The sequence below is a fragment of the Fonsecaea pedrosoi genome (genome assembly GCF_000835455.1).
Source record: "Fonsecaea pedrosoi CBS 271.37 unplaced genomic scaffold supercont1.8, whole genome shotgun sequence".
In the NCBI taxonomy this organism is placed as follows: Eukaryota; Fungi; Ascomycota; class Eurotiomycetes; order Chaetothyriales; family Herpotrichiellaceae; genus Fonsecaea; species Fonsecaea pedrosoi.
Genome location: NW_013550608.1, coordinates 1,814,643 through 1,841,182, shown reverse-complemented (window position 1 = coordinate 1,841,182; position 26,540 = coordinate 1,814,643). Strand labels below are relative to the sequence as shown.

Here is a 26,540-nt window from a genome sequence, read left to right as displayed (position 1 = left end):
AAGAAAAAGGTAGGTCGGAGAAAAGTGTCTCGGCACCAGACGCAGTTTGCACAGAAAAGTGACCCTGGTGCGTTGACGCGATGGCTTGGACTAAACAAATAGACGAAATGCACGTCACTTTAGGGCAAGGCGGAAGAGGTTCCGCATGCAGCTCGGTAGACTTTCCCCATGCTCAACGAGGCTGAATGTTCAGCCACTGTTTGCTGTAGACCTTTATGATTCTTCGACATCGTCGTCAGCTTGCTCAGCATCCTCGCCTTCGTCCTCCGATTCTATGTCTTCAATAGGAAATGTAAGGATGGCCGCGATACCTCCCAAGCCTTCCAGCCGTCTCCCACTCTCATGGTCGCTACTGAGGACTCTGACTTCGCCGCCCTCCACCTCTCTCACTCGATCGACAAGCCTAACCCATCTTCGTCTCGTCGCGACGTCCTGGCTTCGAAACAGGGCGTTGCTGATCAACAGAACTCCTCCACCACGACCCACAGCCCCCTTTTCAACGCACGCTTCGACCTCTGTCGGACCGTACCATGCCCGTCCGTCGTCCTTTCGTAGGAGAGCATAGAATTCGTCCATTAATGCAGTCTCCCGAGCATATTTTGTATCTTTCAACCTCACTAGCACCTCTGGGCTTTTGAGCACCTCGTTGAGGCTGTGGAGGTGGCCGGAGCTGCTGTGGATCACGATGAACGCATTCCGCCTCACCAAGTCTTGCAGCATCTTGTCCCCTTTTGTAACGGCGGTCTCACTGATCTGTTTCAGAAAGCCTGCTGCCGTGAATCCGGGACTCGCCAGTAAGATTGGAAAACTCGTGCTGTTATCTTTGTGCTCCATCAGGCCTTGAAGTTGTCTTAGCAGCGTGTCCAGCACGGTACTGTAGAACTTGGTCAAGCCTTTGTCGTGATCCGCCGATCTTCCGGCACCTGTCCGCTTTCGCGGGACCGAGACCTCGACTCTCTGCCTCAAGACGGTCTGGAACTGTGTGATGAAGCAAATGTTGGCCAGTCCTTCCTGCATAACGACGGCGACCGCTTCAGTGCCCCTCGTAGGATCTATAGCCTCTTCTAGCTGCGCACGCGCGACACTATCCCAACCCTCTGACCCATCAGTTCCCTCGACCACCTTTTCAAGGGTGAAATTGCGCTGCAGCTCGAGGTCGAGGGTGTGGAATTGCCCGATCTTTGTATACCTGTTCTCTCGTGCAATCTGGCCCGACACATGCAACTGCCCAGCCTGGGGGTCGAAATCCAACGACTTGACCCGTATCGTGAGGTTCGTGTGGACACGTTGAGACGACGTAGAGCCCGTCGACGAGGATTCGGTGGTCACCCGCCGGATGGCAGAGGCAGTGAGGAGGTCTGTGGGCCGAATGAGGTTATAAGCATGCCACTAATTGGAACACCTTTCAGAGTGAGCACGACGGGGGAGCGGCCAGGGGGGTGCAAGTACCATGTCTTCAGGTTCCTCGGGGCACAGCGTGACGCTCCCACTCCCGTCGTCGTTGATATTTCGCTTGACCAGGCGCATTGCGACGATGTCTAATTGTTCGGTTTGTTCGAGTCGTTGGTATCATTAGCGGTCACAATTGCGGACGGGTGAGTGACAAAGATTGATACGAGGGGATTAATTTGTGGTCGTCGAGGGTTTACGTGGGGTTCCTACGCATTGTAGATTCGACTCCATCCCATTCGTCCCTTGAATATGCTTCGTGACGTACAATGTTCCCCGATCTATCCTCCTCTGTATCTCAACAGGACACCAGATTTGACTCATACCTGACCAGACGTGTTTCTTTCGAATGCATTACATCCTCGCTTGTTCCAGCGATTGTGTTTCTTCCAATCTGGTAGTAGTTCATTGTCGCGGCCTCGACCATTTCAACATCCCTCAATGAATATCTCTTGACCAAGTCTACCTTATTGGGCAGGCCACTGTACCTGGACTGATAAGTCGGCCACACTTTGAGATTTGTTCTTCGGTAAATGACTCGTATCGACTATATTGACCGTTGCCCGTGTGATCACCTTACTGCATTCAAATCCTCAAACTCCAGTTCTGTTTCTGCTACGCTTGGAAGTAATGAGTGCAAGCTCAGGTTGACTGCCAGGTCCACATGTTCAGGCCCATCTTGTTCCCCGAGGTCACGGGCATTCCAGCGTGTAGGGTTTGCGGGTTACCCTTGCCATCGCCACTGAGATTATCCCAGTACACGGCGTTCCCTTGAATCGGCTTGAAGGTGACCCCGTCATCGATGGGACGGTCACAATCGACAAACTGGCACCACCACTCTTCCTCCTCGGGCGGTGGCTTCAGTCGAGGGAAGTTTGTACCTCCCCCGGTACAATTTGCGTGGATGTACACGAAGAAGGTCGACGCGACGTTGCCACCGACCGCGTTGGCGTCGCCGTACCAGTCGTAATGGTCTCGATACTGTCCTGCAATGCCGTAGTTCTGCACCACCAAGGGTTGGAAATCGCCGACGGGCTGGTAGAAAGGGAAAGCCTGTGCGCGCTCTTCAATCTGCTGGATGATCTTGTCCCTGGGCAGCTTGGCCGTCATGGAGGATCGGTACGCCGAGTCTCGGTGGACTTTGCCTTCGTCAGTCCATAGGACGGAGGGCTTGAAACGGGGTTCGCTATCGGTAAAAGCTCTTAGTAGCCCCAACACTCTCGGGGATGTCAATAGGCGAGCTTGAAGATTTTGGTCACTTACGCGAGCTGGACCAGATGAGAGGCTTCTTGCGGGGTGATGAAGTCTTGTACGTATACCACCAAGGGATCTTCTGACAGCAGGTATGTCTTCGGTCCCTTGCTATTTGTCCCGGTATTGCTTTGCCAGACAGGGAAATGGTTCCAATCAGAGTACAAGTGCCCGACGCCGATAATCGTCGCCAGCACAGGTACCAGTACGAGAGGCAATGTCCCAGCGGGCGTCATATTGGCTTCGGATACGCGTATCGGGGAGCATTTACCCAAGCCAGTGGAGAGATCTGGGCAACGTCCAAGAACGAAGAAAACTGGTTAATTTGGATGCGGTAGAGGATCGGTGAAGATGCAGCATATCATCCATCGTGCTCTCGGTAAAGGCGCCTACTGGCTGCTTGTTCGACCTGCTGTTTCTATGTAAGATTCATGCCCATGTTGACTTCTGCACAGCGATAGCATCTCACAAGTTCGACATCTACCGCCCGAGATGAAGGCTCAAATACTGGTTCGAATGTGGGTCACCGTCTTTGCCTTGATTCAGGTTCATGGCTGTAAGGCTGCGCTCGAGTACGCAGCGCCCGCAACACTCAAAACCCTCGCGACCGCCCAGAGCAAGGACAACTTGGTCATTGCTGTCTGTGAGTTACCAAGTTGTTCCTCGCTTGTTTCTTCTTGTCACTAATGATACCTTGGAATTCTAGTTTGTCTGGTGCGTAGCTATTCTCTCTCTCCGGCTCTGATATCACCTGACTGAATGCTGCCGTTAAACCACAGCCTTGGTAGTACGTTGAACGAGACAAAGGGGCGGGCGAACGGTCCGTATATTGACCATTTATCAGTGAACAATGCAGGACTCTGGCTCCAGAGCTGGAAAAGGCCAAAGAGGCGCTGCAACCGTGGCCGTCCGCTCAATTGTTACTCATCAACTGCGAAGGTGAATCGGATATTTGCCCTTCTTATGGGGTAGCTTCTTTTCCAACCATACGACTCTTCCATGGATCAAGACAAAGTCGATATCGAGGAAAGTTCCGGGCTTCCTCGTGAGTACTGCTTTCGCCGTGACCTCACAGCACTGACCTTTGCAGCGTTGTAACCAAAGTACTCCAAACTATAACGCAACTGGTTTCCCAACCAGACAGGGAAGCCTTCGGGACGTTAAAATCGTTGGACGTCCCGCTACTGCTCTTCGTCGTATCTGAGGACGAAGCTCCTGAGTTGTCGACCGTTAGAGCCCAGGTGGCCGAGAAGCTTCAAGACAAGTTTCTAGTGGCGACCACCACCGACTTGACCCTAGCCGAAGAAGCGGATGTCCGACCCCCTTTTGTGGTTGTCTGGCACTCCCTGGACGAAGTCAAGCCTATATATCGTGACAAGTTCGAAATGGGACCGATTCTCAGGTTCGCAGAACAGACCTCGACGCCGGTAATCGGTAGGCTGGACTTGAAATCGTACATTGACCACACCCAGGTTCCGTGCACTGTTCAGGTTTTGTATGTGTGTTCCTGCTGATTGAGAGTCTAGTCGGGATTGCCAATCGCTTTTATCATCGCCGAAACCGATAGAGAGAGAAAGACCATTGCCGAATCATTGAAGCACGTTGCTCTCAAGTACAAAGGAAAGATCAACTTTGTAACCCTCGATACAACAAAGCTGCCCTTTTTGCTCGAGCCACTTGATGTGGACGCCACACGCCTGCCTGCGTTGGCACTACATCGTGGTGATGACGACGAGGTGTTTGTCTACGACCAGAATCGTCACATCAACAGAAGAGACGTCGAGACTTTTATACAAAGAACCATTCATCGGCCGGTGACGGAACTATAGGCAACGTATCAGCGTCGAAATCAATGATCAGCTTAGAATTGGGCGGCAACGGCTGCCTCCCAATCTATTCCCTACCATTCAAACAGCTCCTGCACTGATCAAGCAGATCTTGTCCCTACCGTTGTGATCTTTTCGTGGACCCGTGATGGCGAAAATGTACAAATACATGTCACTACAAGCACAGCGATCGATCCGCGACGAATCCGAAAGCGACGCCATTCTCGGAGAGAAACTTTCCGGCCACGCGCGCTGATCCGTGACGATGTCCACCAGCACTCGAGCTGCACAGCCAGGTTTTGCCACCAGGTCTCCTAGTGATCCGGAAACCTCCCTCGATACACATCACCAGATTTCATTGTTGGGTGTTGAAGAGGCTCGGCAGAGTAGGGCAGTGGGTGACAAGTCTACTGCCACATCAAGGCGCGGTTACCTTAAGTGCTGGTGCTTGAACCAGGATTGGACTGGCAGCTTTCAGGCAGGCAGCTCTAATGGCCCAACATAACGACAATATTTCGCAGCACACTTTGGGAGAACTTAAAGTCCCTTGAAGTATTCTTGTCTGAGGCCTTGGGGCGTTCTGATCCAAAAACACCCAGAGTGACACCGCCGTTATCTGTCCTTTGCACTCAGACTGGGCCAATGTAGTATATTTTGGAGACGGGCGAGGGAGGTAGGCATTTTGAGTGCTAACTAGCCGGCGAAACAGTTTACAAACTGTCCACTTAGCGCGGGCTTAAAGCAGGGCGGCGGCTGCGAGGCACACGAGATCGTTTCCATGGCGGTGACGGGGGATCGGTCGCAGCTGGGATTGCACATCAGTGGTCCAGAAAGGCGAGAGGACACCTTCAAGTGGAGGTAGGGGGATGAAGTCAATCAACTCTTTTTTTTTCAACTGGGGACGACAAATCGTGTATCAGGTAATCCTCCGTGAGATGTTCGTATTGGAGGAGTCTGTGCAGTTTTACCTTCTGCGCAAGGTGCGATCGTGACCAACCTCCTTGGAGCAAAATGAGGAGCGTTCAATCAAATTAAATCCCCCCACCGAGGGCGCTGTAGGCGTCCCAGCTAAGCCTAGTGAGCCCAAGTGGGCTCCCCCAGCCTCCCAGGCTTACCACGTCCCGTGCAACCTCCCAAAGTCAGGAGGCTCCGAGTGCTTCTAGGCACTACTGGTGGCACAGTTTGCACACAGGCTCCACCAGCTGCATCATATTATGTTATAGCTGCCGCTCAACGCTTTACCTCCGTCCTCCGTGCCTGGGAACCCAATTATCACCAGTTCGTTTTCGCAACACCCTCCCCCGCCGCCTACTTTCCCATCACCAGACTGTTACACATCTTGCGTTCTGCTTCGTGTCTTTGGCAATATTCGCACTGATTTCGCCTCTCATATCATTCCTACCTCTTGAAAGCTGTCTTCTTGCACCACCTGCGCCTCACAAAGTCAGAACCGGCCCACCCTCAAGCTTTTCCGAAAGCTCTCCGCCTGCTGCCTGCTGCGCCATTGAGCCGATTTCACCTCTCACAAATTCTTTTCAAACTTGACAGTGCCTTTACCTGGATCGCCTGCCATGGGAAGCTTCGTATTCAGATGGTGAGTCGATGCGCGTCGCTTCATGCTAATTTTATCGCCGACTCTGTGATCTACTGAGTCCGGCGCCAAGTTTTGACCAACCCGCTGACACCTGATTTCTAGGCCCCATCCTGAGGCCAATGATGTCCACGTCACAGGGACCTTCGATGACTGGGGAAAGAGCGTCAAGTTGGACAAGGTCGGCGAGATCTGGGAGAAAGAGGTGGACTTGCCCGTGGCCGACAAAAAGATCTTCTACAAGTTCGTTGTCAACGACCAGTGGATCATCGATCCCGAGGCACCTCAGGAAGACGACGGCCGAGGGAATGTCAACAATGTGCTACTACCTGAGAATATCAAGCCCAAGGCATCCATGGTCCCAGAAGCTGTGACCACATCCAGCGCGGCTCCTGAGAGCACCACCGCAGCCTTGGCTGGCCAGGTGCCCTTGGAGCCCAAGAAAGAGGCCACGGAAGGTGAGTGAGCCGCAGAACTATGCTGTCGCAAATACTGACCTTGGCGTCTGTCTAGTCACCCCTGCGTCTGACTCCCAACTCAACAAAGAGGCAGCGGGAAGCGGTGTCCCGGGCACGTTCCCGGAGACACCAGCAAAGGAACCAGACTCATTCGGCGTCAATCCCTTGCCGCCCACTAGTGGCGCAGGCAATCCCGTCGACCTTCCTGCAGGCGAAAAGGTTCCCCCACCCGGTGAAGTCACGACCAACACAACGCACTCTGCAGTGACCACGTCAAAAGAAGACTACGAGAACGCAGGCTCGGGTATTCCAATTATTGGAGGAGCGCTCGCCGCGCTAGGTCTTGGAGGCGCCGCAGCCAAAACGGAGAATCTGATCCCAGAATCTTCTTTGCCTATGGGAGCGGGCGCCGGAAATTCACTAGACGCAGGTCCTTTGCTCAGTTCAGCTGGAGCGTCGTCAACCACGGCTGAGTTGGCTGGCAAAGTACCTCTGGAAGAAAGCAAGCCGGCGACTGAGGTGGACCATGCGCAAGCGATCACAACCACGGTGCCTGAGGTGGTCAAGGAGTCAATCGCAGAGGCACATGTTGATCCCGAGGCCACCACGTCTGCCGAAGTTGTCAAGGAGAAGGCGGAGGTAGAAGAGGAACTGGTGAAAAAAGTGCCCGAGGTTGAGGAAGCCGGGGAGCCAGCACCGACGATTGCAGCTGCCACGACTGAGACCGCGCCGTCGGCCACTCCAGCTTCAACAGGCGGCCCTGTTCCTGGGACATCCTCAGCTGCTGCAGCCGCGGTGGCTGACGGTGCCGACGGGACGGTTGAACCCACAGAAGCTGTGCCACACAAGGTCGAGCCAGAGAAAACGGAGGGAGACACAACTGAATATGCGCCGCCACACGCAGCAGGTGTGGCTCCTGGAGTGTCTGAGTCTGCGGCGGCGGCGGTCTCTGATGGCGCCGAGGATCCCACGCTTGCCGACGAGCCTGCGGTGCAGTTGATGAACAAGAATGAGGCTGAAACGGCGGAACCTGCCGTGGCCGCGGCTGCGGCCACCACCGCCACCGAACCGGCCACAGTCACCGCACCCACGTCGGCGGCACCAGAATCCAAGAAGGAGGAAGGCAAGGCCGCAGCACCTGCAGCACCCACGAGCGCCACTTCAACGCCGACGAAGAAACCAGAAACTGCTCCGGCTACCACACCTTCGTCCTCGGCGACTAAGGAGAAGAAGAAGAAACACCGAGTTAGCTCATTCTTCAAGAAGATCTTTGACTAGATGCCAAAGAGGCCGGCGGGATGTTATACAGAACAGGAAAAGGCCGAAGTGTGATAGAGCAAGTGAAGGTGCGCAGTGAAAGTGGTGGACGGAGGTGGGGGCTTGCGGTGCGGGAGCAATTGGGATTGCATTGCGAACGGGTCGGCGCACCCGCTGGGGTTTGGACAGCGGATTCGTGTTGATTTGGGACTTGTTTGTCTTGTAGATATCCCCTGCCGTTGTGTTTGTATTAGGAGAGAGAAGGACCTTTTTGGGGTTCGATAATGGCTAATCCGAATGCGTTGATGCGGCTGTCGCAATTTCATCGTCAACTACTGGCTGGGACAGTGGAGGGGAGAGATGTTCTCGTAATGTTCTAGAAGCACCAGAAGGATTCTCGAAGCTGTGGGAGCTGTGTGAGCTTGATGCAGCACATCCGGGAATCTGCAGCCCCATGAGCAAGTCTTTTTTTTCTCCAGGGTGTGTAGAGTACGGGATCAAGCCCTTTCTCTCCTGTCCCTGCTCCGCTCTGCCAGTCTTCCAACCCCTGTGATTGCTTGGGCCTTCACACCTTCATTGCTGGGTGCACGAAGCAACCTTCTAGGTGATCCGGTGGCTGCACGAACAGGTGTTCCGAGGCCAATCAGTGCCTGGTTCGGCTCGTCGTTGACCGCCTAGCTGATGCACCGTCTGTAGCGATGACATCGCCTATCAGGTTCCTTGGCTGTGACTGGTCGGAGGTAGGGAGCTGCTTGAGCTTTGAATCCAATTGAGGAGGGGTATGCTGCGGACGGTAAGGGGAGGAGAAAGGAAGAGTGACAGAGAAGAGTGTTGGCTCGACGGTGGTGCTGTGAGATCTTCTGGTTGGGTTATTCTTGGCCTGTTTTATTCTTCCATTGAGCTACATTACATACTGTTTGCTGGAGTAGCTGAAGGAGCTGTTTGTTCCCTCCATCGAGTAACGTTTAAATAGCCACTGGCCAGTTGCCTGCGTTGCGCAGCTTGCAAAATAGACTTTACCAACCCATTTCAATCCCCCTCCTCATCTGTTCCCTTCTTCCTTTCTTTTATATTCAACCCCCGGCTTTCGCTTTCTCGCCTACCCGCTTGATCGTGTGCTATCCAATCTCTGGCCCTTTCAACCAAAGTGGTCCTCGGTTACCCCTCCACTGCGTCATCTGCGCCTCAGAGTTGCTCATTGCCCCACTTGCTCTCTTTTCCTCACCACCTCGAACCAGCCAACCAACCTACCACTCCCTCTCGTGGGCTGGTTCGCTCCACTGTCTGCAGAATCCAGCGTAACTCGCCGTTTGCCAGTGGACATCAGACTGCCGCTTCATTGCCTGAGATAGGCATTCCGCCCTTGTCCATTCTCGCCTGTTTCCCCCTACCTGTCTCACAGACAAACCCGTCCTGCAATCCGTCAAGTCTGTGGCCCACGGTTTCACGGTCCTCGTCGGTGACAGGCCACCCTACCTCCCCAAAAGAGGGTCCTTCCGTGTCCTTCCAAGCACCAAACGACCGCCAGTTGAGTCCGTCCGCAGGCAAATCCTCCTAACCCGAGCTTAAGCCAACGACAGTAGCAGGCGGTCCCTGGGGTCTCAATACCCACACCCAAACGACGTCCTCCCCCACATCCTCAAACCTCTGCCGCAAATATCCATGTCTCTTCCTCCTCCTCACCAAGCCATTGTTGATGCTCTGATCAAGGACTTGAAACAAGCTAAACCCGACGACCCTCTCCAGTACTGTGCCAATTACTTCAATCGCCAGCTCGAACTCGAGCGGTCCTTAAGCAGAGCAGGAAAACCCACCACGAACACCAACGGCAAGATGGCAGATACCGCTGGCCCGTTCGATAACCGTAGCCCTTTTGCAGCCAAGAACAGCATACAAGAGGAGGACGAAGAACGTGACACCTTTGGCTCTCCAACTGATGCCACTTTCAAAGCTCGTGATTCTGGTCGGTCTCCCTTTGGGGGTTCTGGCTTTGGCGCTGCAGCTGGAGGCGCAGCCAGCGGCGGCCTGTTTGGCAACTGGCTAGGCAATCAAGCCTCAGAGGAGACGGAACCACAAGCCCAGTCATTGCCCAACAACTATGCCGCCGGCCGCAGAACATCAGTGTCCGCCGAATCTATGCAGCCGGACTCGGATTCGGGCAGTTGGAAGCCTCCCAAACACCCCAAGACGCCTGAGCAGTACGAGAGACTCCGGCACGCGGTGGCTGGCAACTTTTTGTTCTCCAGTCTCGACGAAGAATCGTTCAATCTCGTGCTCGACGCCTTGATGGAGAAATCCATCCCTGCGCCCAACATCAAAGTCATTACCCAAGGCGATGAAGGAGACTACTTCTACGTCATCGAGTCTGGAGATTTCGACATCTACATCAACCCCAGCGGAGCTGTTGAAGCGGGGCCAGAAGGCATGGGAAACAAGGTGGCGACAATTGGACCTGGGGGTAGCTTTGGTGAACTGGCATTGATGTACAATGCTCCTCGAGCCGCGACCGTCGTGAGCTCGTCTAAAGGAGGCTTACTATGGGCGCTTGATCGTGTCACCTTCCGACGAATCCTCATGAACAATGCCTTCCAGAAGCGAGAAATGTACGAGGGGTTCCTCGGAGAGGTGCCTTTACTCTCGTCCCTGAAGCCCTACGAGCGAAGCAAGATTGCCGATGCTTTGGAGACGGTCAAATACGAGCCGGGGCAAAACATCATCACCGAGGGAGAACCTGGCGATGCCTTCTATCTTCTGGAATCTGGACATGCAGTGGCATACAAGCACGGCGTGGATCATCCGGTCAAAGAGTATGGCCGTGGAGATTTCTTTGGTGAGCTGGCCTTGCTGGATGACAAGCCTCGTGCTGCCAGCGTGGTGGCCAAGGACAATGTCACCGTGGCCAAGCTCGGAAGAGATGGATTCAAACGTTTGCTCGGACCTGTGGAGAGTATTATGAGACGAGAGGAGTACGAGAACGCAGAGGAGATGGATCCTCTAACCCAGCAAAAGACTGTGACATAGCTGGGTGTCGGTATGGGTAGTTGAGTCTTTGGGATAGGGTGACTGGACCATGAGAAAGTCCAGATATCAACGACCAAGCAAACACATCGAGGGCCTCGGGAACCAAGTTGGCTCGAAGAAGGGCGAACTGAAACCCAGGCTCTCTGCCAGTCGTGGTCAGTGCCGATCTAGGGCTGAAGGGAGGCTATCAGGGCAAGCATAGGCTTGAATGAAACAATGGAATACCAAGGGCGGCCATTAGTTAATGAAAATGGATTTCTACTTTCCACTCTGGGCTATATGTTGCTGTGCTCCATATTCCCATCCTGTCGGGCGTTTAATTTATTCACATGTCTCTTTGAGAAGAGCACGGAGGAGCTTGCGAGGTGGCTGAGGGGATGATCACGTGAGAGAATGAAGAACATTCCTAATTTCGTCAGCGGATCGGCAGAGTTGCTCCCGGAACATTGAGATCTCACCATCTTCGTGTCTCTACGACACTAGCCGGTCTAGGAAACCAATATCAGATCAGCCTGGCGTCTTCTTGGATGCTTTAAATGCACCTACGGTCTCCATCTCACTTCCGTCTTCTTTCTCACTCTTTTGTTTTCACCACTTCAGCATGGCCTATGTATACTATCACACTCTGCAGCAGTATACGGTGTCCATCGGCATCGTTTCCGGCCGTAATTGCTAGCAGCAGACCCTGAACTCGATCTAATCTGTTCGATTACTGATCTTGTTCCATGATGCATGATTGGCTCCAGTACGTCGTTATTGGACCCGGCGACTTCGTTTGGTCCAATGACAGGACCGCAATGGAGGCCTGGCCACTGACCCATTACGCCTTCACTTGCTATTTCGTCTTCCACATTGTTCAGCCCGCGCCTTGACTTCTCTTTGGGGTGAAACTCCGTTGCCATGTTCTGCAGCCTCTCCCACTGACCCGAGGCATCCCCTTGCCAAGGTAGCCGATGTTCACTAACCAGATAATGCTGTCCTCCATGTACCGGGTTTCCTTCAATGTTTACTATCGTTTAACACGATCAACCAGGTAAATTTTGAGCAAAGGGGTCTTGTTCGTTCACAAATATACCCTTGAATGGCGCCTGGAACCATTAGTCACCGCAATTCCCAAGAAATGGTGTGACAGCAAGGCAGAGCAGTCAACGAACCCATATAAACCCACTGAGACGGCCTGCTGTATCCGAAAAGTGGCCGAATTTCCCAAGTGACATACGATCAGCGGATCTCGAAGCACTCTTGTTGGCGTCTTCTGTTCCCTTCTGAGCATTCGGGCGACATTGGCTATTGCAACTCTGCCTTTTTGTTACTCAGCTTTTAACGTCACGAATCCCTCTATGCCGTCCAAAGACAAGGAAGATTACAACGCTGAGACGGCAAAGATGGGCGAATCTGAATCCGACAGCTCCTCTGCTCATTCGCTCCCTGTTCCCGTTGTGACACCTGAACCTGACCTTGAGAAGACGACAAGCAAAGCTTCCCATCGCACTAGCAAAAGCGGTCGCTCTAATCCCGACCATGTCCCAGCAACGGCGCAAGATTGGGATGGCGAAGACGACCCAGACAACCCACTGAACTGGCCACTGCCTATTAAAATCTACCATACCTTGGTCCCTGCACTACAATGCTTCACAGTGTATATGAGAAACCGATGCTGAATCACTTGCAAGAAGGCTAATGAGTGACAGGACTTTTGGTTCCTCGGTCTACACCCCCAGTGAGCATGGACTCTCCTCACAAGAGATTGCTTTACTGACACTCGCTCAGGTGTCCCGGAGGTTGCCCGCCACTTTGGCGTTAGCACTACCGCTGCAATAGTCCCTCTGACCGTCTACGTGATCGGTCTGGGATTCGGCCCTGTCCTCAGTGCCCCGCTCTCAGAGACCTACGGACGTCGCGCAGTCTACTTATCCTTCTTCCCACCATCCCTCTTCATGTCGCTCGGCGCGGGTTTCTCGAAATCGTACGCCTCTCTTGTCGTCTGCCGCCTCCTCGCAGGCCTTCTAGGCTCGGGTTGCCTGGCCGTCGGGGCTGGCACCAATTCCGACCTGTTCTCCCATCTTCACCGAGCCGTTGCCAGCGCAGTGTTTTTGCTGGCACCATTTCTGGGTCCCGCTTTGGGTGTGTTACTACCGGAAAACCCCCCTATCCGTAAAAAAAAAACATTCAGCTAACTTTGTTGGCTGTAGGACCTACCTTGGGAGGATTTGTTACCATGAAGAAAGGCTGGCGATGGACACAATGGTTAATCCTTTTCTGGGGTGTTATCGCCTACGCTATATCGCTACCCCAGAGGGAGACATACAAGAAGATTATCTTGAAAGAACGTGCACAGAAACTGGGTCTTCCGCCTCCACCAAATCCGCTTCCTCCAGGGATGTCAAAATTTCGGTTCGTTCTGGTCGTTACTCTTCTGAGGCCGTTGCGGATGTTGTTCACGGAATCTATCGTCGCATTCTTCAGCATTTACACTGCCTTCAACTTCAGCGTCCTGTTCGGGTTCTTTGCCGCCTTTCCCGTTGTTTTCCAGTCGCCTTATCCTGAAATTCAGATCTACCACTTCAACACCGGTGAGTCCGGGCTGGTCTTTCTGGGAATCGGCCTGGGTGTTGCTTTGGCGACCTTGATTTTCATCTGGATAGACCGCTTGATATACCGGAAGAAAACACTCAAAAGACGATCACAGGGTGACTTTACCCCCCTGGCCCCTGAGGAGAGACTTTGGGCGGCGATGCTTGGCTCATTCCTTCTGCCGATTGGGTTGTTCTGGTTCGCATGGACTGCCAAGAGAGAAATACACTGGATCTCGCCGGTGATTGCGACGATTCCATTCGGGATCGGCAATCTGCTAGTTTTCTGCTCTTGTGTCTTATATCTCATCGACACATACGGGCCGTTGACGGGTGCGAGCGCCGCCGCGGCGAACGGGTTTTTGAGATACGTGATTGGGGCGGTGTTTCCGCTATTCACGGTGCAGATGTGAGTTTGAGAGACCCTTGGACGCTTACTTCCGACTCCCCCGGCTAGTTGCTGACCGAAGCAGGTACCGCGGTATGGGCGTCGCTTGGGCGACCAGCCTCATGGGATTTGTCACTATTGCTTTGCTACCCATACCTTGGGTCCTGTACAAGTATGGTCCGAAGATCCGACAGCGGAGCGCATACACACTGTCGTCGTAGAGATGATCAACCACACCGACACTTTCAGGGCGAAATACTGTGTGGGAGCGCCTTCGCATGGATGTGTCTTGACTTGTCGGAGTCGATAGACGTTCTTGTCGCCACCGAAGTGACAAGCCACACCCATTTATTTACAGTCATAAGAATTGTCTCATGCTGGCGTTGGTATCGAGAGAGAATGGTTACCGGGCACATCGATGGAGCTATGAGCTATACATATTTATTTGCCCTCGGTCTAATCATTCAGCGTTGGGTCAAACTGCAAAGCATGTACGTATACAAGTATACACGGGCGAGGAATCTAGTACTTGGTGATTAACTCAAAACTTAGTCACTGATTACTGCGCTCTATGCATATACATACGCACAACATTTGTTCATTGATACTATCATGTGTCTTTACATCCAGATCCAGAGTCCAGACCGTACGTGTGGAAGTGTGAACATAGACCAAACACCCTCTCCCATCACTCACGCCTCGTATATTGAACTTTTCCATTTTTGGGTCTCTATCTAGTCATCTATCTATATATAGTACACACGGAGTCTCTCCTCTGTCTGTCACTCTGTCGTAGATAACGAATGCCTGATTCTTTTGCGCCATTGTGGTATTTTATCGCTCTAGAGAGGGACGGATAGGCGGCGGGGGATATGGGACAGGTAGGTAAGTAAGTAAATTGCTCAGATGGGACATGAATAATCGAACTAAATCAAAGCCATCCCTTCGGTCCGCCCCACGTGCCCTTGACCATGGCCTGGTAGTAGACCCAGGGGAAAAAGTCCTTTTTGAGGTGCCAGAAGGCGCGGCGCGGCGTGCCCTGGTCGACGCCGACGAGGCGGCCAAACGTCTCGTGCGGCTCGCCGCCGTACCGGAACTCGGCGAGCATGACCTTGCCGTACTCGGTTGTCAGCGGGCACGACGTGTAGCCGTTGTACGTGGCGTCGGGGCTCTGGCCGTCGAGCGCGCGCGTCAGGTTCTGTACCAGCACGGGCGCCTGCGCCGTGATGGCCGCGGCGGTCTTGGACGTGGGCAGGCTGGACGCGTCGCCTGCCGACCACACGTTCGGGAACGTCGTGTGCCGCGTCGTGGCGTCGTCGACGTCGACGAACCCGGCCGCGTTGGCCAGCGCGCTGTTCTTGACGAACTCGTGCGGCCCCATCTTGGGCACCACGTGCAGCAAATCAAATTGTCTCTTGACCTGGTCTTTCTGGTCGAGCCGGGAAAATATCGCCGTGTTGCCCTCGATCGCGACGAGGTCGTGCTGGAACAGGGCCTCGACGCCCCGTTCGAGCCGCAGCTCGTTGAGCCGCGCGCTGTACTTGGGCACGCCGAACATGCCGGGCAGGGCGGTGGCGAAGCTGATCTGGATGGGCGACTCGGCGCCCTTGCCGGCGTCGTAGAGGCCGCTGCGCTTCCAGTGGTCCAGCGCGAGCCACATGATCTTCTGCGGCGCGCCCGCGCATTTGATGACGCCAGCGGGCTGCGTGAAGATGGCGTTGCCTTTCCGAAGTTTGCTGATGGTGGGCCACACCTTGCCGCAAGTGTCGTAGCCATAGATGGAGGAGACTAGCGAGTTTGGATCGGCCAGGGCCTCGGGCAAGCCCTTGATAGAGCCGAAGTTCACCGCAATACCCGGCACGACGACGAGTTGATCGTAGCTGACCTTGTCGCCGTTGCTGAGCGTGAGCGAGTTCTCCTTGGGTGAAAACGCGTTGACCCCCTCGTTGTAGAACTTCAGTTTCGGGTCGAGCAAACTGTCCAGCGGCTGTCGTAGCTCCTCCTTGGTCTTGAGTCCACCGCCCACCAACGTCCACCCGGGTTGGTAGTTGTGCCACTTGGCCGGGTCGACGACGGCAATGTCGTTCTGCGCAAATCTCCCCGTCCGGAGAAGCTGATGGCTGATGGCGAGACCGGCACTTCCACCACCCACCACGACAACCTTGTGACTTGGAGCAGCAGGACTCACTGGGGCGACGGTAGCGAAAGTTCTGCTGGTCGGGCCAACCTGCGCCGAGAGAATCGAAAGTCCATTGCTACAAGCCTTGGACGTCAAGGTTGTGCGAAACATGGCGGGATTGCAGCTCGAGGTCGTGTATGGGACTGTGATGAGAAGGAAGGGAAAGAGCAGGATAAAAAAGAATGCGAGAGAGAGAAGAAGTTTTGCGATAAGTCAGCGAGGCAGAAATATCGGTCACGTGTCGAGACTATAGAGTTGTCAGCGTCAGGTCATACACTTTACATTTCCACTGGGAGAGTGGATTTCCAAGATGTCATCTAACGGCCGGATGGGTACTTTTGCTGGTCCCCGAGGATGTATTACGGTCTGTTCTCCAAGTGGTTTGACCGGGCATTTGCCACAAACCTACAAATACCCCTGAGCGAAAGATTGGTGAGGCTTTAGAAATTCAGGAAGGCCGCCTACGATGCGTGGCAATACGTGAAGCCCGATGAAATGACAAAGATAGTAATTTAGGGACTAGTGCTGGTTAGTTCCATCTAGCGCCGCTCTAGTTTGGTACTAGTGTCGGGGTGTGGATCCCTCGTCATCTTCTTCCTCTTTGGGGATTCTGAGCCCCGACCTCAAATACTATACGAAGACGTTCTCGCTCGATGCCATATCAATATTGGAAAATCCACAATCATCTGGAAATGCAGTCTCTTCGCCATCGTCTTACAGGCGCCTCTCAGGCGACAAAGGGTTTGTCATTGAAACCGAATGTCGCAAGCCCTTCCACCATCGTCAATTCCGGCAGGCAATTTCGTCGTTCTGCTCATCAGCCCAAGCAGACGGCTACATATACCACCCAGACATCTCCTAAAAACAAATTTTTGATTGGAAGCACGCATCGCAACGACATCTCGAGAATGGTAGCAGGCTGTGGACCGTGCAACCCTCGATCTGCTAGCACAACGCTGGGGGGAACGCGGGGGATGTCTCTGTCCCATACTGAAGCCGCTGTGCCTCAGCAACCCATTGTCCACGACGTCTTCGAAACCAAGACCGGCACATGGCAGTACGTGGTTGCAGACCCAGCCACAAACATCGCGGTGATCATCGACCCCGTGTTGGATTATGATCCGGCCACCCAGGCCCTCACCACCCAGAGCGCCGACACTCTACTTGCGTTGATCAAGGACAAAGGCTACACTGTCGACATGATTCTCGAAACACACGCACATGCGGACCATCTAACTGCATCGTCGTATCTCCAACATCGCTTGGCTCAGGAGCAAGATCGAATCCCCATCATCGGCATAGGAAAGCGTATCGGTCAGGTACAGAAATTATTTGCGAACAAATATGGGGTGCCCCCGGAAGAATACGAGGGTGTATTCAACAAATTGTTCGAGGACGATGAGACATTCAACATTGGAAACTTGAGTGCAACGGCCCTGCACCTCCCGGGTCATACTCCGGACCACCTTGGGTACAAGATCGGAGGTGAGTGTTGTCCCACATTCAGCCATGCGATCATATTTTTTCTACTACGCATTCATCTAACTAACGTTTATGTATTCAAGATAATGTATTCTGCGGCGACTCCATCTTCCACGCAGACATTGGCACCGCACGCTGCGACTTTCCCGGCGGCAGCGCCAGGGATCTCTTCCAATCGGGCCGGAGGCTGCTCTCCTTACCAGACCACGTCAAGATCTGGACCGGCCACGACTATCCGCCCGCGGGGCGCGATGCTCCCGTGCCTTGGATGACGGTCGAGCAGCACCGGCAACGCAATAAGCACTTGAAGGACGGCACCACCGAGGAGGACTTTGTGGCCATGCGGAACGAACGGGACGCGGGGCTGGCGGCGCCCAGGCTGATACACCAGTCCCTGCAGATGAATATCCGGGCTGGCAACCTTCCCAAGCCGACGGATGCTGGACTGCGATTGTTGCACCTCCCACTAAAGCCGAAGAGCGTGGAGTGGTGATTTGGACGGGCTGGCGGATGCCGACTCTGAGTTTCCTTTTCGATTTAGCATTATTCCTGTACCTGTATTTGCGGTCGCGGTGGAAAAGAGCACCTAATGACTTCAACCAGTCCTGAATTCATTTCCCTCCGTGGCATGACTTTCACATACTCGATTAAATTCCAGTTCTGGTTCGGTATTGTTACCCGTATGTATTCTCATACGTGACGGGCCCCCCTGTCATCCTCGACAGCGGACAAGAGCCCTACCATTAATTCGACTAGCGCGTAAATGGCAGACAATGCGATCCTGGCTTCTGATGCTCAAATTCCGAACATCCGCGAGAAGTCGCCTAAAATTCTGTTTTCCCACATCCAAGGGCAGGCCTACAGATGCGGGCCTACAAGAAACGAATTCTGTAGTAGAAAACCCCAATGCAGCGATGTGGAGTTGGGTACAATTGACCCGGACACTCTCTTACCTTTGGTTTTACATTGGTGAATCCGAACATCAAAACTTGCTCATTCTTATCTATCCGTATTTGGACGCCGCAAAAGTGGATGTGGTGTGGTGTGGCTGCACGACGATGTCCCACGTACGCGGATAAGTTGGGGGAGTGACTGTACGGTACAACACAGGGAGGGGCAAGACCTGGTACAGGTACAAGCACAAGTACCAGTACAGAGTGAATGGTGGCCTTGATCAATACCATAACAGCAGTGATGTTTTAGTCCCCGAGTCTCCACCAGAAAAGTCGATGTGCTCGTAGTTCGCACGTACCTAGTCGCGCTGGTCCCCGAATGAGTTGCAACCTCCGTCACGGCTGTCGGGAGCAAGGGCGTTGTGTTGTTTCAGGCTTCGTCGACGGGTCCCCGAACCAGAGCCAGAGCCAGAGCCAGAGCCAGAGCGAGCTCTTGCCTCAAAAGGGTATGAGATACCGAGCCCTCGAAACGTACTCGTAAACGTGCTCGTAGACCCGGATGACCGGAACAAAAGTCGCTGCCTCGTTGAATTTTCGTGCTCGCTGGCGGAAATACTTCCGTCGGTGAGCCGTGGCGGAAAGGTCCGCTTTGTCCAACAAGTAAAAGTAAGTCACTTTGATGATGTTTTGCGAAAAAGGAAAAACGATAGAATGATATCAAGTTCAGCGAGATATACGACAACGAGGCTACACGATCTGATATAGCCAACCATCTATTCATATAGTACTATTCTGCGTATTCCTGCATTGAATACCCCGTATTCCAGTTCAAGTTCGAAATGCGGCAAGACCATTGGCCAGACCGCCGTCGTTAGAGCCGCTAGTGCTCGTTAGCGCGGATCACGCCATATTTGGGACTGGGAATTGGCTGATCACCCCTTTCTGCGTGGAGCCTTGTTTGGTCTTCCAAATTGTCCGTGAACACATGTTGCTGCTGATGCGAGTGCGGGAATACGGTATGGCTGGTTCATCTGCATACATGGTGTCGATGCTGGTTAGTAAATACCTGTGAGATAGACTACTAGAAGCAAGATCTCAATGATCTCGGGAATATTTGTCTTGGGACGCTGTTCAGTAGACAAAGGCCAACGATAAGATCAAATGACCACAGAGCTGAATTCTGATTCTGATGCAAAACGAGAGACGTAAGTGTCTTCCACCTCCCACTGTCTATCCTTTCTATTACTCCCCATCCGGTGCTCGTCCCGTCACATACATATAACAAATACCGCTCCATCAGATAGCTAGGACCCTCCTCATCTTACATCCCATTCCAAACGTGACCCATCAACCGATTCGCCACATCCCTGACATAACCGCCCGTTGCGCCCATTCCGTTGTTGAGGTCGTTGACATCGACTCTGCCCGAGTTATACTCCCGTAGCGCTGCGTACCAGTTCCCTTGATGCTGGAAGCACTGCTTCAATCCATCGCCGGACTTGGTCCCCTCGGTTCCGTCTCGGACCATCTGCAAAATGCTCTGGGCGGCCTGTTGAGGATTGAACTCGGCGCCGTTGTGAGACTGCATGATCCCCGGGTTGCGGACTGTTCCATCTGGGGATACGGTGGTGTGGACGCGCACGTTCCCACCAGATTCTTGCATGATGGTGCAAAGAATCACGCGGACATCGACCTGGGATTCGCGGGCGACCGTTTCGATGGCGGTTTTGATGTTGGCAATCTCAGAGTCGGAGTCGTTGTACTTCATCAGCTTGGAGTTGCTGCTCCAGAGTGCAGAGTATGATGCCCACTGCGAAGTTGGAGGAAACTTGGAGGCAGGTCCGCTGTAGTTGGCATAGGCACCGCCTCCCTGCCCGCCACCGCTGCCGCCTGGGAGTGCTGCCGAGAACTCCTGGGCGATCATTTCCCTGTCTCCCTCGGGAAGGCTGGGACCTTTAATGACCTCGTTGATGGAGATCTCCGTGGGGATCCCAGGATTATCTGACTGAAGTTCTTTGAGAGAGACACCAAGGACACGGGCGACATCGTTGAGGCTGAACAGGAGTTCCAATGTCTTGGTTGGTAAGTTGATGTCTTGTCCGACCTCGAGGTGATCGGCGTCGACGCCTGGATTGGCAGCGAGCACGGCGTGGAGGTCGAGCTCTTGGTCGGAGGCGATGGCACTGAAAGTGTCACCTTTCTGGATCTTGTAGGATCCGATCAAGGTGCCAGCTACCTTGTAGTTTCTCTGGCTCTTGATTAGTGGTGCTTCGGTTGCCATTTTATTGTTGCTGAGAGGGTTGTTTCTGAGAGAGTTGTCCGGGGTTATGATGAAGATATGTCTTGAGCAAAGTCTGATGGATGAGGGATTGAGAATGCGAGAGAATCAGACCAGATATATATAATTCGGTGGAAACATGTAAGGACGGATATCTCTTGCCATGATCGCCTGTTGTCCTGCTTCAGCCGCACATGTGACCAAGCAAGAATCTCCCTTGACAACAGATTCCAGTCCTGTGATGTGCCATCCTCACCGGTCATTGTGGGTAGTCCGACCACGTCTGATGGGAAAGGCAGCCGAATTGGTGCAAGCGCTGTTTTTGGAATGCATTGTCCATTACGCTTTCAATGACGATGAACTCCCTCCAGTTGGACAGGCTATGTAAGTTGATAGTGTACTAGTCAGCTCGCAGTTAGGAATTGGACCTTTTCGGCGCTTGCGTGCAGGGTTTCATGTGAAAAGGAACGGTGGCATTCCCTACTGTGGGTTCCCTAAAAGGGGAGACGGATGTATGCACACCGGTCTGAGGTCACAGCCACACGCCTGAAGTCTGCATTGTTGACTATCGAAACATCAGCCCTGCGTGTGAGCATGAGCCATGAACGACACAAAAGCTCTCATTGTTGAAGTGGCTAACCACGAGGCTTTGTCCCAGCCTTGGAGCTAAACCTGTTTTGGCAACCTTCTCGAAGCCTTCTCCGTTCCATCAAGTACGTCATCGAGATTCAGCTGCAACACACCGCAGCCAATTGACCGCATCTTCTCTCATCCTGTCCACTCAGTCCCTCACACAAGGTCGGTCAGGTCCTGTGAGTCGCCGAGTATCTGTCCTCCTAACGCCTTATTCATCGCGTGGCAGTCTGATCTGGGGATTGCACTCGACCATGTGGCACCCAGTCATGGAGATACCACGGTGCTACAAGACCCGAATCGCTGTCCCACAAGCGTCGAGGGACTTTTGCTTGTCTGCATCGTCCTCTTGATTGACTACAACTGAAATTATCACAGGCGTCAGGTTCGAATTGTCCTTCTGTGGGAATAAAGGCGAGACGAAAGGGTGCGGTGAAAGACCCTGCTTCCAGCCTTGTTCGCCCTGCATCTCCGAGCTTCTCACCGACATGCAAGCGGTGCAGCAGGTGAATCAAGCTCACCCTACATGGCTTTTATTCAGCTTGTTCCACACGGTCCACAAGCACCGGTTAGCACAGCATAAGGCCTTTGGGGTTGTAAAGGCAACGTGTTTGCTGCAGGGAATCACCACCTCGCACCGATTTCCTGTGCGCAATACCAACGACGGACGATCCCAGCGAGAACGATGGGAACTATAGCCTGCTTGATGCATGAACAATACCCGCGCCTCGGCCACTAAACCACGAACCGGAGAAATGCAGTGTATGGAAACTCTCGACTTGACGAGGACATCGCTTTAGCTGCTGCATACCTGCCCCTCTGATTTGAATCTGACCAGTAGCTCATATATTCAATAGGAATTTGTTTTCGTAGTTGTCAGACATCATCCCATATCTACCACAAGCTGATCTGAACGCAAGACCTCAGTGTCTATCGACTTTGCCATGCAGGATAGCCGACGGCAAGTTGATGGAGGCAGCTTACGGGGTTCCTCATCATCAAGCGAGGCACTAAATGTCAAGAGATGATAGTATGGAAGAATGACCTTGACTTGACTACCGTATCATTGCTTCGCACCTCTAGGTCATTAAGCATTTCAATCACGATTTTCTCTTACCGCCTGTCCTTCCCTTGAAACTTCCCTCGAAGCCTGGCCTCCTGACTTTGGTTTTCTTCTGACCCTTTTCATCCTTCCTCTTGGCCAAGTTCTCGACCCTCTTCTTCTGCTTCGCGTCTTGTGCCTTTTTCACTCCTTCCAACCGATCATTCCACTCCCTCTCACTCTTCTTCTTCTGGCCCTGTTGCCTTTTCAGTGCTTTCTTGAGCAGAGACGTATTGTCCCGCACGTGTTCGCCGTGGGCACGCCGTTTAGCATTCAACCACATATCTTTTTGCTCAATTTCAAGTCGTTTCTGCTCATCCAGACCCGCCAGTCGAGCCTTTTTCGCTTCGGCGAGTTTCAGCTCCGTGGCAGTGTCACGGACGCCTTTCTTTTTGTGTTCCTCCACAACAGCTGTTGAAGAGGGCTCCAAATGGGTGCCATCCTCGAAAGTGATGCGGCCAAACGTAAAGTTGTTGGCGGAATTCGAGTTTGGAGAGGAGCCACCATTGTCCCCGATCATGGGAGACCGAGGTGACGCAAGCAGGGAGCCCGAACCACCCGGCGAGAAGTGCCTTGCAATCTCCTCATCTTGACGGCGAGCTTCTTCCTCCTTTTCTCGACGTTTTTGTTCTTTCTTAGCTGCCTTCTTGGCCTCTTCTTTCCGACGTCGTTGTTCCAACAGCTCTTGTCGGTTCTTTGGTGGGCGACCATCGCCACCGTCGGCCTTACGCTCTGCGCGAAATTGAGAGAGTGCTTCTTGTAGCCGTTCTCGGGGTGTTTTGGTTGTTGTGTCATCGCCGTGGTTGTTGATCGCCTGCACACTTGCTGGTGGTAGGGAACTCGAATGTACATGTTTGACAGTCTCGTCAATGGATGCGGGTTGGATGGACGACGTTGACGACGTGCCGGACTCATGCTGTGGGGAGAAGACCTCCTCTGGCTCCTCCTCGGAAGACGCCGTGGATGGTGACTCTGCATCAGGAGAGCTCTTTCGCTCAGTGCTCACTTGAAGATCAACCGGGATCTGGAGATTTAATTCCTTCTTCACTTCTTTCCTGAGGGCTTCCTTCTGAGGGTCATGAGGTTGTTGCGCTTCCTTCTTCTTGGCCTTTTGTCGTTCCAGCTTCTGCCTAGCCTTGTCCTTTTTCTCTTTTTTCCTTTGTCTTTTCGCGGCCCTTTCCTCCGCTTTCCTGCGTCGTTTGTCTTCTTGTGACTCGTCGACACCTTCGGGTTTGGTGGTTCCTTCTACATCTTTACCATCGGTCTTTTGTTTTTTCGGTTTTGGCGCTTGTGCGTCTTGAACAGCCTTTGGCGGCTCCACCTGGCCACCGTCGACCAGGTTTGAGTTTTCGTCAGGCTCGTCCTCTTCATCGTCTCGTTTCCGCTTCATAGCTGCGGCTGCTGCCCTCTCATCGACTATGTCCTTTGCGCTTTTCCAATTATCCGGGTCGAGTTTGGCCATTTTTGCGGCCCGCTTCTGCTCCGGAGTCTGCTTTTTTCTTTTCCATTGATCCTGGCTGGAGTGTGAGAGTGTATCTTTGAGTGTAGGACATTCTTCATAGTACGTACGCTGACATCCTCTCCATAGTAAAGTTTTGCAGGAATAAGGGACAGTAGACTGTCAAAGGACCGTGCGTGGCTCTTGAGCCGCTCCTACAACGAGATCAGTCAAATTTCCATCAGTGGCGCAGGGCGGTGAAGCATACCGCCAATTCGTCGGCCATGATAAGTCGCAGACCCCGAATATTCCCAATCCTCTTCACGGTTCCCTCACGAGCCTCTGCCTCCTCGAGGGCTGTATGTTTGATTTGCCAAATGGCTAAAGATTCTGCGCAACCTCAAAGTCCAGCGACTCGACGGGCGGAAGCCAGAAACTACGAACCGCAGGCAAAGTGAAATCTTGGCAGCACAACCAATAATTAATGGTTGAATTGCCCTCGAGTGCTTGGCACGCCCACCGAGACGGCGCGGCTTTTCAGGCGACATTACTCGCGACTGCTCACTTTTTCTTCGCCTTCACCCTTGCAGCAAGTATGTCCCGTCCCAAGATGAATTCCATAGTTGGCGACGGCTAGGAAGATCTTAACTTTAAATCCTTACGAAGGGGTCTTCACTTTCAGAGGACTCAGTTGCTGCCACAGATCCACTGCGCCACTCATGTGGCGTTTCTCCATCATCATTCGCTCGACCTTCTCTTTGCGGCTCAAGCGTCGTTAAATACTGGGAGCTCAAGTGCGACTTTTACATTGGCTCATCCTTTTTACTGACCCTCTTTCTACCTAGCACTCAGTATTGAAAGATAGAAGGCTCGAGTCTAACAGGGCGGTTCTGTGACTTATTTCAAACCAGCGTGGCCCTCGGATTGGATGCCGTCTCTCCAAATCTCTCGGATTTTCCGCAGGTCGGAGATTTCTTACACGGGGGTTGCCTTCAACGAGGAGCAAGTCGGCCTTTGGACCCGACGCAATCCTGCCTCGGTCAGACCAGGAAAACCCGGTTAAAAGTGACGCTGTTCGTGACTCGGAACGTTTCTACTGGCGTCAGACCCGCCTTGTGTACGAGGAGTTGGAGTCCAACATGTAGGTTGGCGCCAAACACCAAGCCTGGAGCACCCTGTGCGGCATCCGGGTCACCACGAGAGAGGGGGTTAAGATGTCAGCACGAGAATACAGCAGGTGAGAGAACCAGCGGCCACGAGGGTCGGATTGAGCCAAGCGTTGTTCTCTTTATACAACTTGATGACTTTGGAGTTGTTGGGCTCGTCCAAAAAGGTATGCGTCAAACCATCCTTCCCCCCGCCCTCATACATTCGGTGGTGTCTTGTCGGGACAGCGCATGGGCGACGACGACATTGAATCCTTTTCCGTGTGCAGCCTTGACCACTGCAGCCTGCTCCGCTTCCTTCGATTGCACGATACCGCTCTGTCCAATGGCTCGGCCACCCTCGTATATGAGTTTGACATAGTCCGCGCCGTCGCTGATGGCCCTGTTGATGTAAGCTGCCGCAAGCACAAGGGTACAAGACAGTCGAACATCACGCCGTGAGAGTTGACGGTATTGTTAGGGAAATTCTCCTCGACCTAGGTGGGCCACCAGCCATCGATCGTGGCCAAAAAGTGACTGCTTTTGGACATTTGGGTAATCTTTCCGCTCTTCGGCCCACTTCTTCTGTAACTGCGTGTTGGCATGGGTGTTGTGCATGCCCATGAGTGTCGTGATACCGAAGCGAAACGACTGTTCGCCCAGGCGTGGCTCGCGATACGGGTGACAGTGCGCATCGATCAGACCCGGGAGCGGTGTATGGCCTGGCTTGCAGTACACCAGCAGCCCGGCGGCGTCCACCAGGTCGGTGCCTATCTTGGAGATGATGCCATTTTCGAAATTCTCTTGGGGGGTATGAACTGAGAGGCCGGGGGTCTGGGGGAGTCGACTCCACTTTGTGCCGCATCAGGCAACACATCTTCCGAATCTTGTATGTTCTCCACACTTCGGTGCCCCACCTGCTCAAGGGCGTTTGTACACCCGAAGGAGCCCATTACGGCCACCGCCAAAACCGGGAAGAGACATCACTGCCCACGGTGAACCCGTGGACGTAGTCCAGAGGATCGTCCTCGGGCTCCGGGTTGTTCACGTCTTTCCCAATGACCACCGTCAGCTCTCCTTCGTAGTCGAGTTCTTTGGTAACGGCGTCGACAGCAATGTCTTGGTAAAGCCCGGCCAAGGTGTCTGCACCAAATGCGCATCAATATGTCGACTCCGCGGCTCGTGCACCAGAGAGTGTGCTGTTGGGGGGGGGGAGCGGGGGGGAGGACCAACGTACCGGCATACTTGGTGAAGACGACCGGGTACGATGGAATCGGCAGCTAGATCTCGGGACCTACCTCGTCAACACCATTCACGGTCCAAGATCTGGGTGGATGAAAACATGGTTCGCTTGCTACTCACCCCGGCTTCCTCTGCGTGCACTTTGTTGTTGAGTCCAACGCCAATCATGATCGGGATCGAGACCAAAGGACAGAGAACCTGGACACACAGCACTCAGGTCAGGGCACTTGTAATCCACGGTCTACCAGGCCCGAGCCCAGGCAGCAGGGCACGTGACAAGGCTGGCAGCCGGCGAAGGAGCGGGAAGGATGGATCGATTAGTATTCTAAGTCTT

The 26,540-nt window shown here is 53.4% G+C and overlaps 10 protein-coding genes across 10 annotated transcripts; 5 read left to right on the top strand and 5 right to left on the bottom strand.

Moving 5' to 3' along the window:
• Nucleotides 1-213: 213 nt before the first annotated feature.
• On the bottom strand, nucleotides 214-1,527 carry Z517_11982 (mRNA surveillance protein pelota; the record flags this gene model as incomplete). Its single annotated transcript, XM_013423563.1, has 2 exons — nucleotides 214-1,389; nucleotides 1,450-1,527. 2 exons carry the CDS (start codon nucleotides 1,525-1,527, stop codon nucleotides 214-216), a joined length of 1,254 nt encoding a protein of 417 aa, XP_013279017.1.
• Nucleotides 1,528-2,091: 564 nt separating this feature from the next.
• Nucleotides 2,092-2,936, bottom strand: Z517_11981 (uncharacterized protein; the record flags this gene model as incomplete). The annotated part of the gene is made up of 2 exons (XM_013423562.1): nucleotides 2,092-2,635; nucleotides 2,713-2,936. The coding sequence occupies 2 exons, from the start codon at nucleotides 2,934-2,936 to the stop codon at nucleotides 2,092-2,094; spliced, it is 768 nt and encodes a 255-aa protein (XP_013279016.1).
• A 256-nt stretch (nucleotides 2,937-3,192) lies between these two features.
• Nucleotides 3,193-4,529, top strand: Z517_11980 (uncharacterized protein; the record flags this gene model as incomplete). Its single annotated transcript, XM_013423561.1, has 6 exons — nucleotides 3,193-3,343; nucleotides 3,407-3,414; nucleotides 3,480-3,487; nucleotides 3,545-3,745; nucleotides 3,791-4,172; nucleotides 4,227-4,529. The coding sequence occupies 6 exons, from the start codon at nucleotides 3,193-3,195 to the stop codon at nucleotides 4,527-4,529; spliced, it is 1,053 nt and encodes a 350-aa protein (XP_013279015.1).
• A 1,568-nt stretch (nucleotides 4,530-6,097) lies between these two features.
• Z517_11979 (uncharacterized protein) lies at nucleotides 6,098-7,853 on the top strand (the record flags this gene model as incomplete). Its single annotated transcript, XM_013423560.1, has 3 exons — nucleotides 6,098-6,120; nucleotides 6,223-6,575; nucleotides 6,631-7,853. 3 exons carry the CDS (start codon nucleotides 6,098-6,100, stop codon nucleotides 7,851-7,853), a joined length of 1,599 nt encoding a protein of 532 aa, XP_013279014.1.
• A 1,641-nt stretch (nucleotides 7,854-9,494) lies between these two features.
• On the top strand, nucleotides 9,495-10,853 carry Z517_11978 (uncharacterized protein; the record flags this gene model as incomplete). The annotated part of the gene is made up of 1 exon (XM_013423559.1): nucleotides 9,495-10,853. The coding sequence occupies one exon, from the start codon at nucleotides 9,495-9,497 to the stop codon at nucleotides 10,851-10,853; it is 1,359 nt and encodes a 452-aa protein (XP_013279013.1).
• A 1,340-nt stretch (nucleotides 10,854-12,193) lies between these two features.
• Z517_11977 (uncharacterized protein) lies at nucleotides 12,194-14,035 on the top strand (the record flags this gene model as incomplete). The annotated part of the gene is made up of 5 exons (XM_013423558.1): nucleotides 12,194-12,492; nucleotides 12,545-12,573; nucleotides 12,624-12,977; nucleotides 13,046-13,835; nucleotides 13,900-14,035. The coding sequence occupies 5 exons, from the start codon at nucleotides 12,194-12,196 to the stop codon at nucleotides 14,033-14,035; spliced, it is 1,608 nt and encodes a 535-aa protein (XP_013279012.1).
• Nucleotides 14,036-14,745: 710 nt separating this feature from the next.
• Z517_11976 (uncharacterized protein) lies at nucleotides 14,746-16,104 on the bottom strand (the record flags this gene model as incomplete). Its single annotated transcript, XM_013423557.1, has 1 exon — nucleotides 14,746-16,104. One exon carries the CDS (start codon nucleotides 16,102-16,104, stop codon nucleotides 14,746-14,748), a length of 1,359 nt encoding a protein of 452 aa, XP_013279011.1.
• An 863-nt stretch (nucleotides 16,105-16,967) lies between these two features.
• Nucleotides 16,968-17,968, top strand: Z517_11975 (uncharacterized protein; the record flags this gene model as incomplete). Its single annotated transcript, XM_013423556.1, has 2 exons — nucleotides 16,968-17,478; nucleotides 17,559-17,968. 2 exons carry the CDS (start codon nucleotides 16,968-16,970, stop codon nucleotides 17,966-17,968), a joined length of 921 nt encoding a protein of 306 aa, XP_013279010.1.
• A 1,721-nt stretch (nucleotides 17,969-19,689) lies between these two features.
• Z517_11974 (uncharacterized protein) lies at nucleotides 19,690-20,649 on the bottom strand (the record flags this gene model as incomplete). The annotated part of the gene is made up of 1 exon (XM_013423555.1): nucleotides 19,690-20,649. The coding sequence occupies one exon, from the start codon at nucleotides 20,647-20,649 to the stop codon at nucleotides 19,690-19,692; it is 960 nt and encodes a 319-aa protein (XP_013279009.1).
• A 1,730-nt stretch (nucleotides 20,650-22,379) lies between these two features.
• Z517_11973 (uncharacterized protein) lies at nucleotides 22,380-26,374 on the bottom strand (the record flags this gene model as incomplete). Its single annotated transcript, XM_013423554.1, has 9 exons — nucleotides 22,380-23,894; nucleotides 23,951-24,034; nucleotides 24,088-24,176; nucleotides 25,189-25,367; nucleotides 25,415-25,461; nucleotides 25,514-25,816; nucleotides 25,959-26,107; nucleotides 26,202-26,244; nucleotides 26,327-26,374. The coding sequence occupies 9 exons, from the start codon at nucleotides 26,372-26,374 to the stop codon at nucleotides 22,380-22,382; spliced, it is 2,457 nt and encodes an 818-aa protein (XP_013279008.1).
• Between the last annotated feature and the right edge of the window lie 166 nt (nucleotides 26,375-26,540).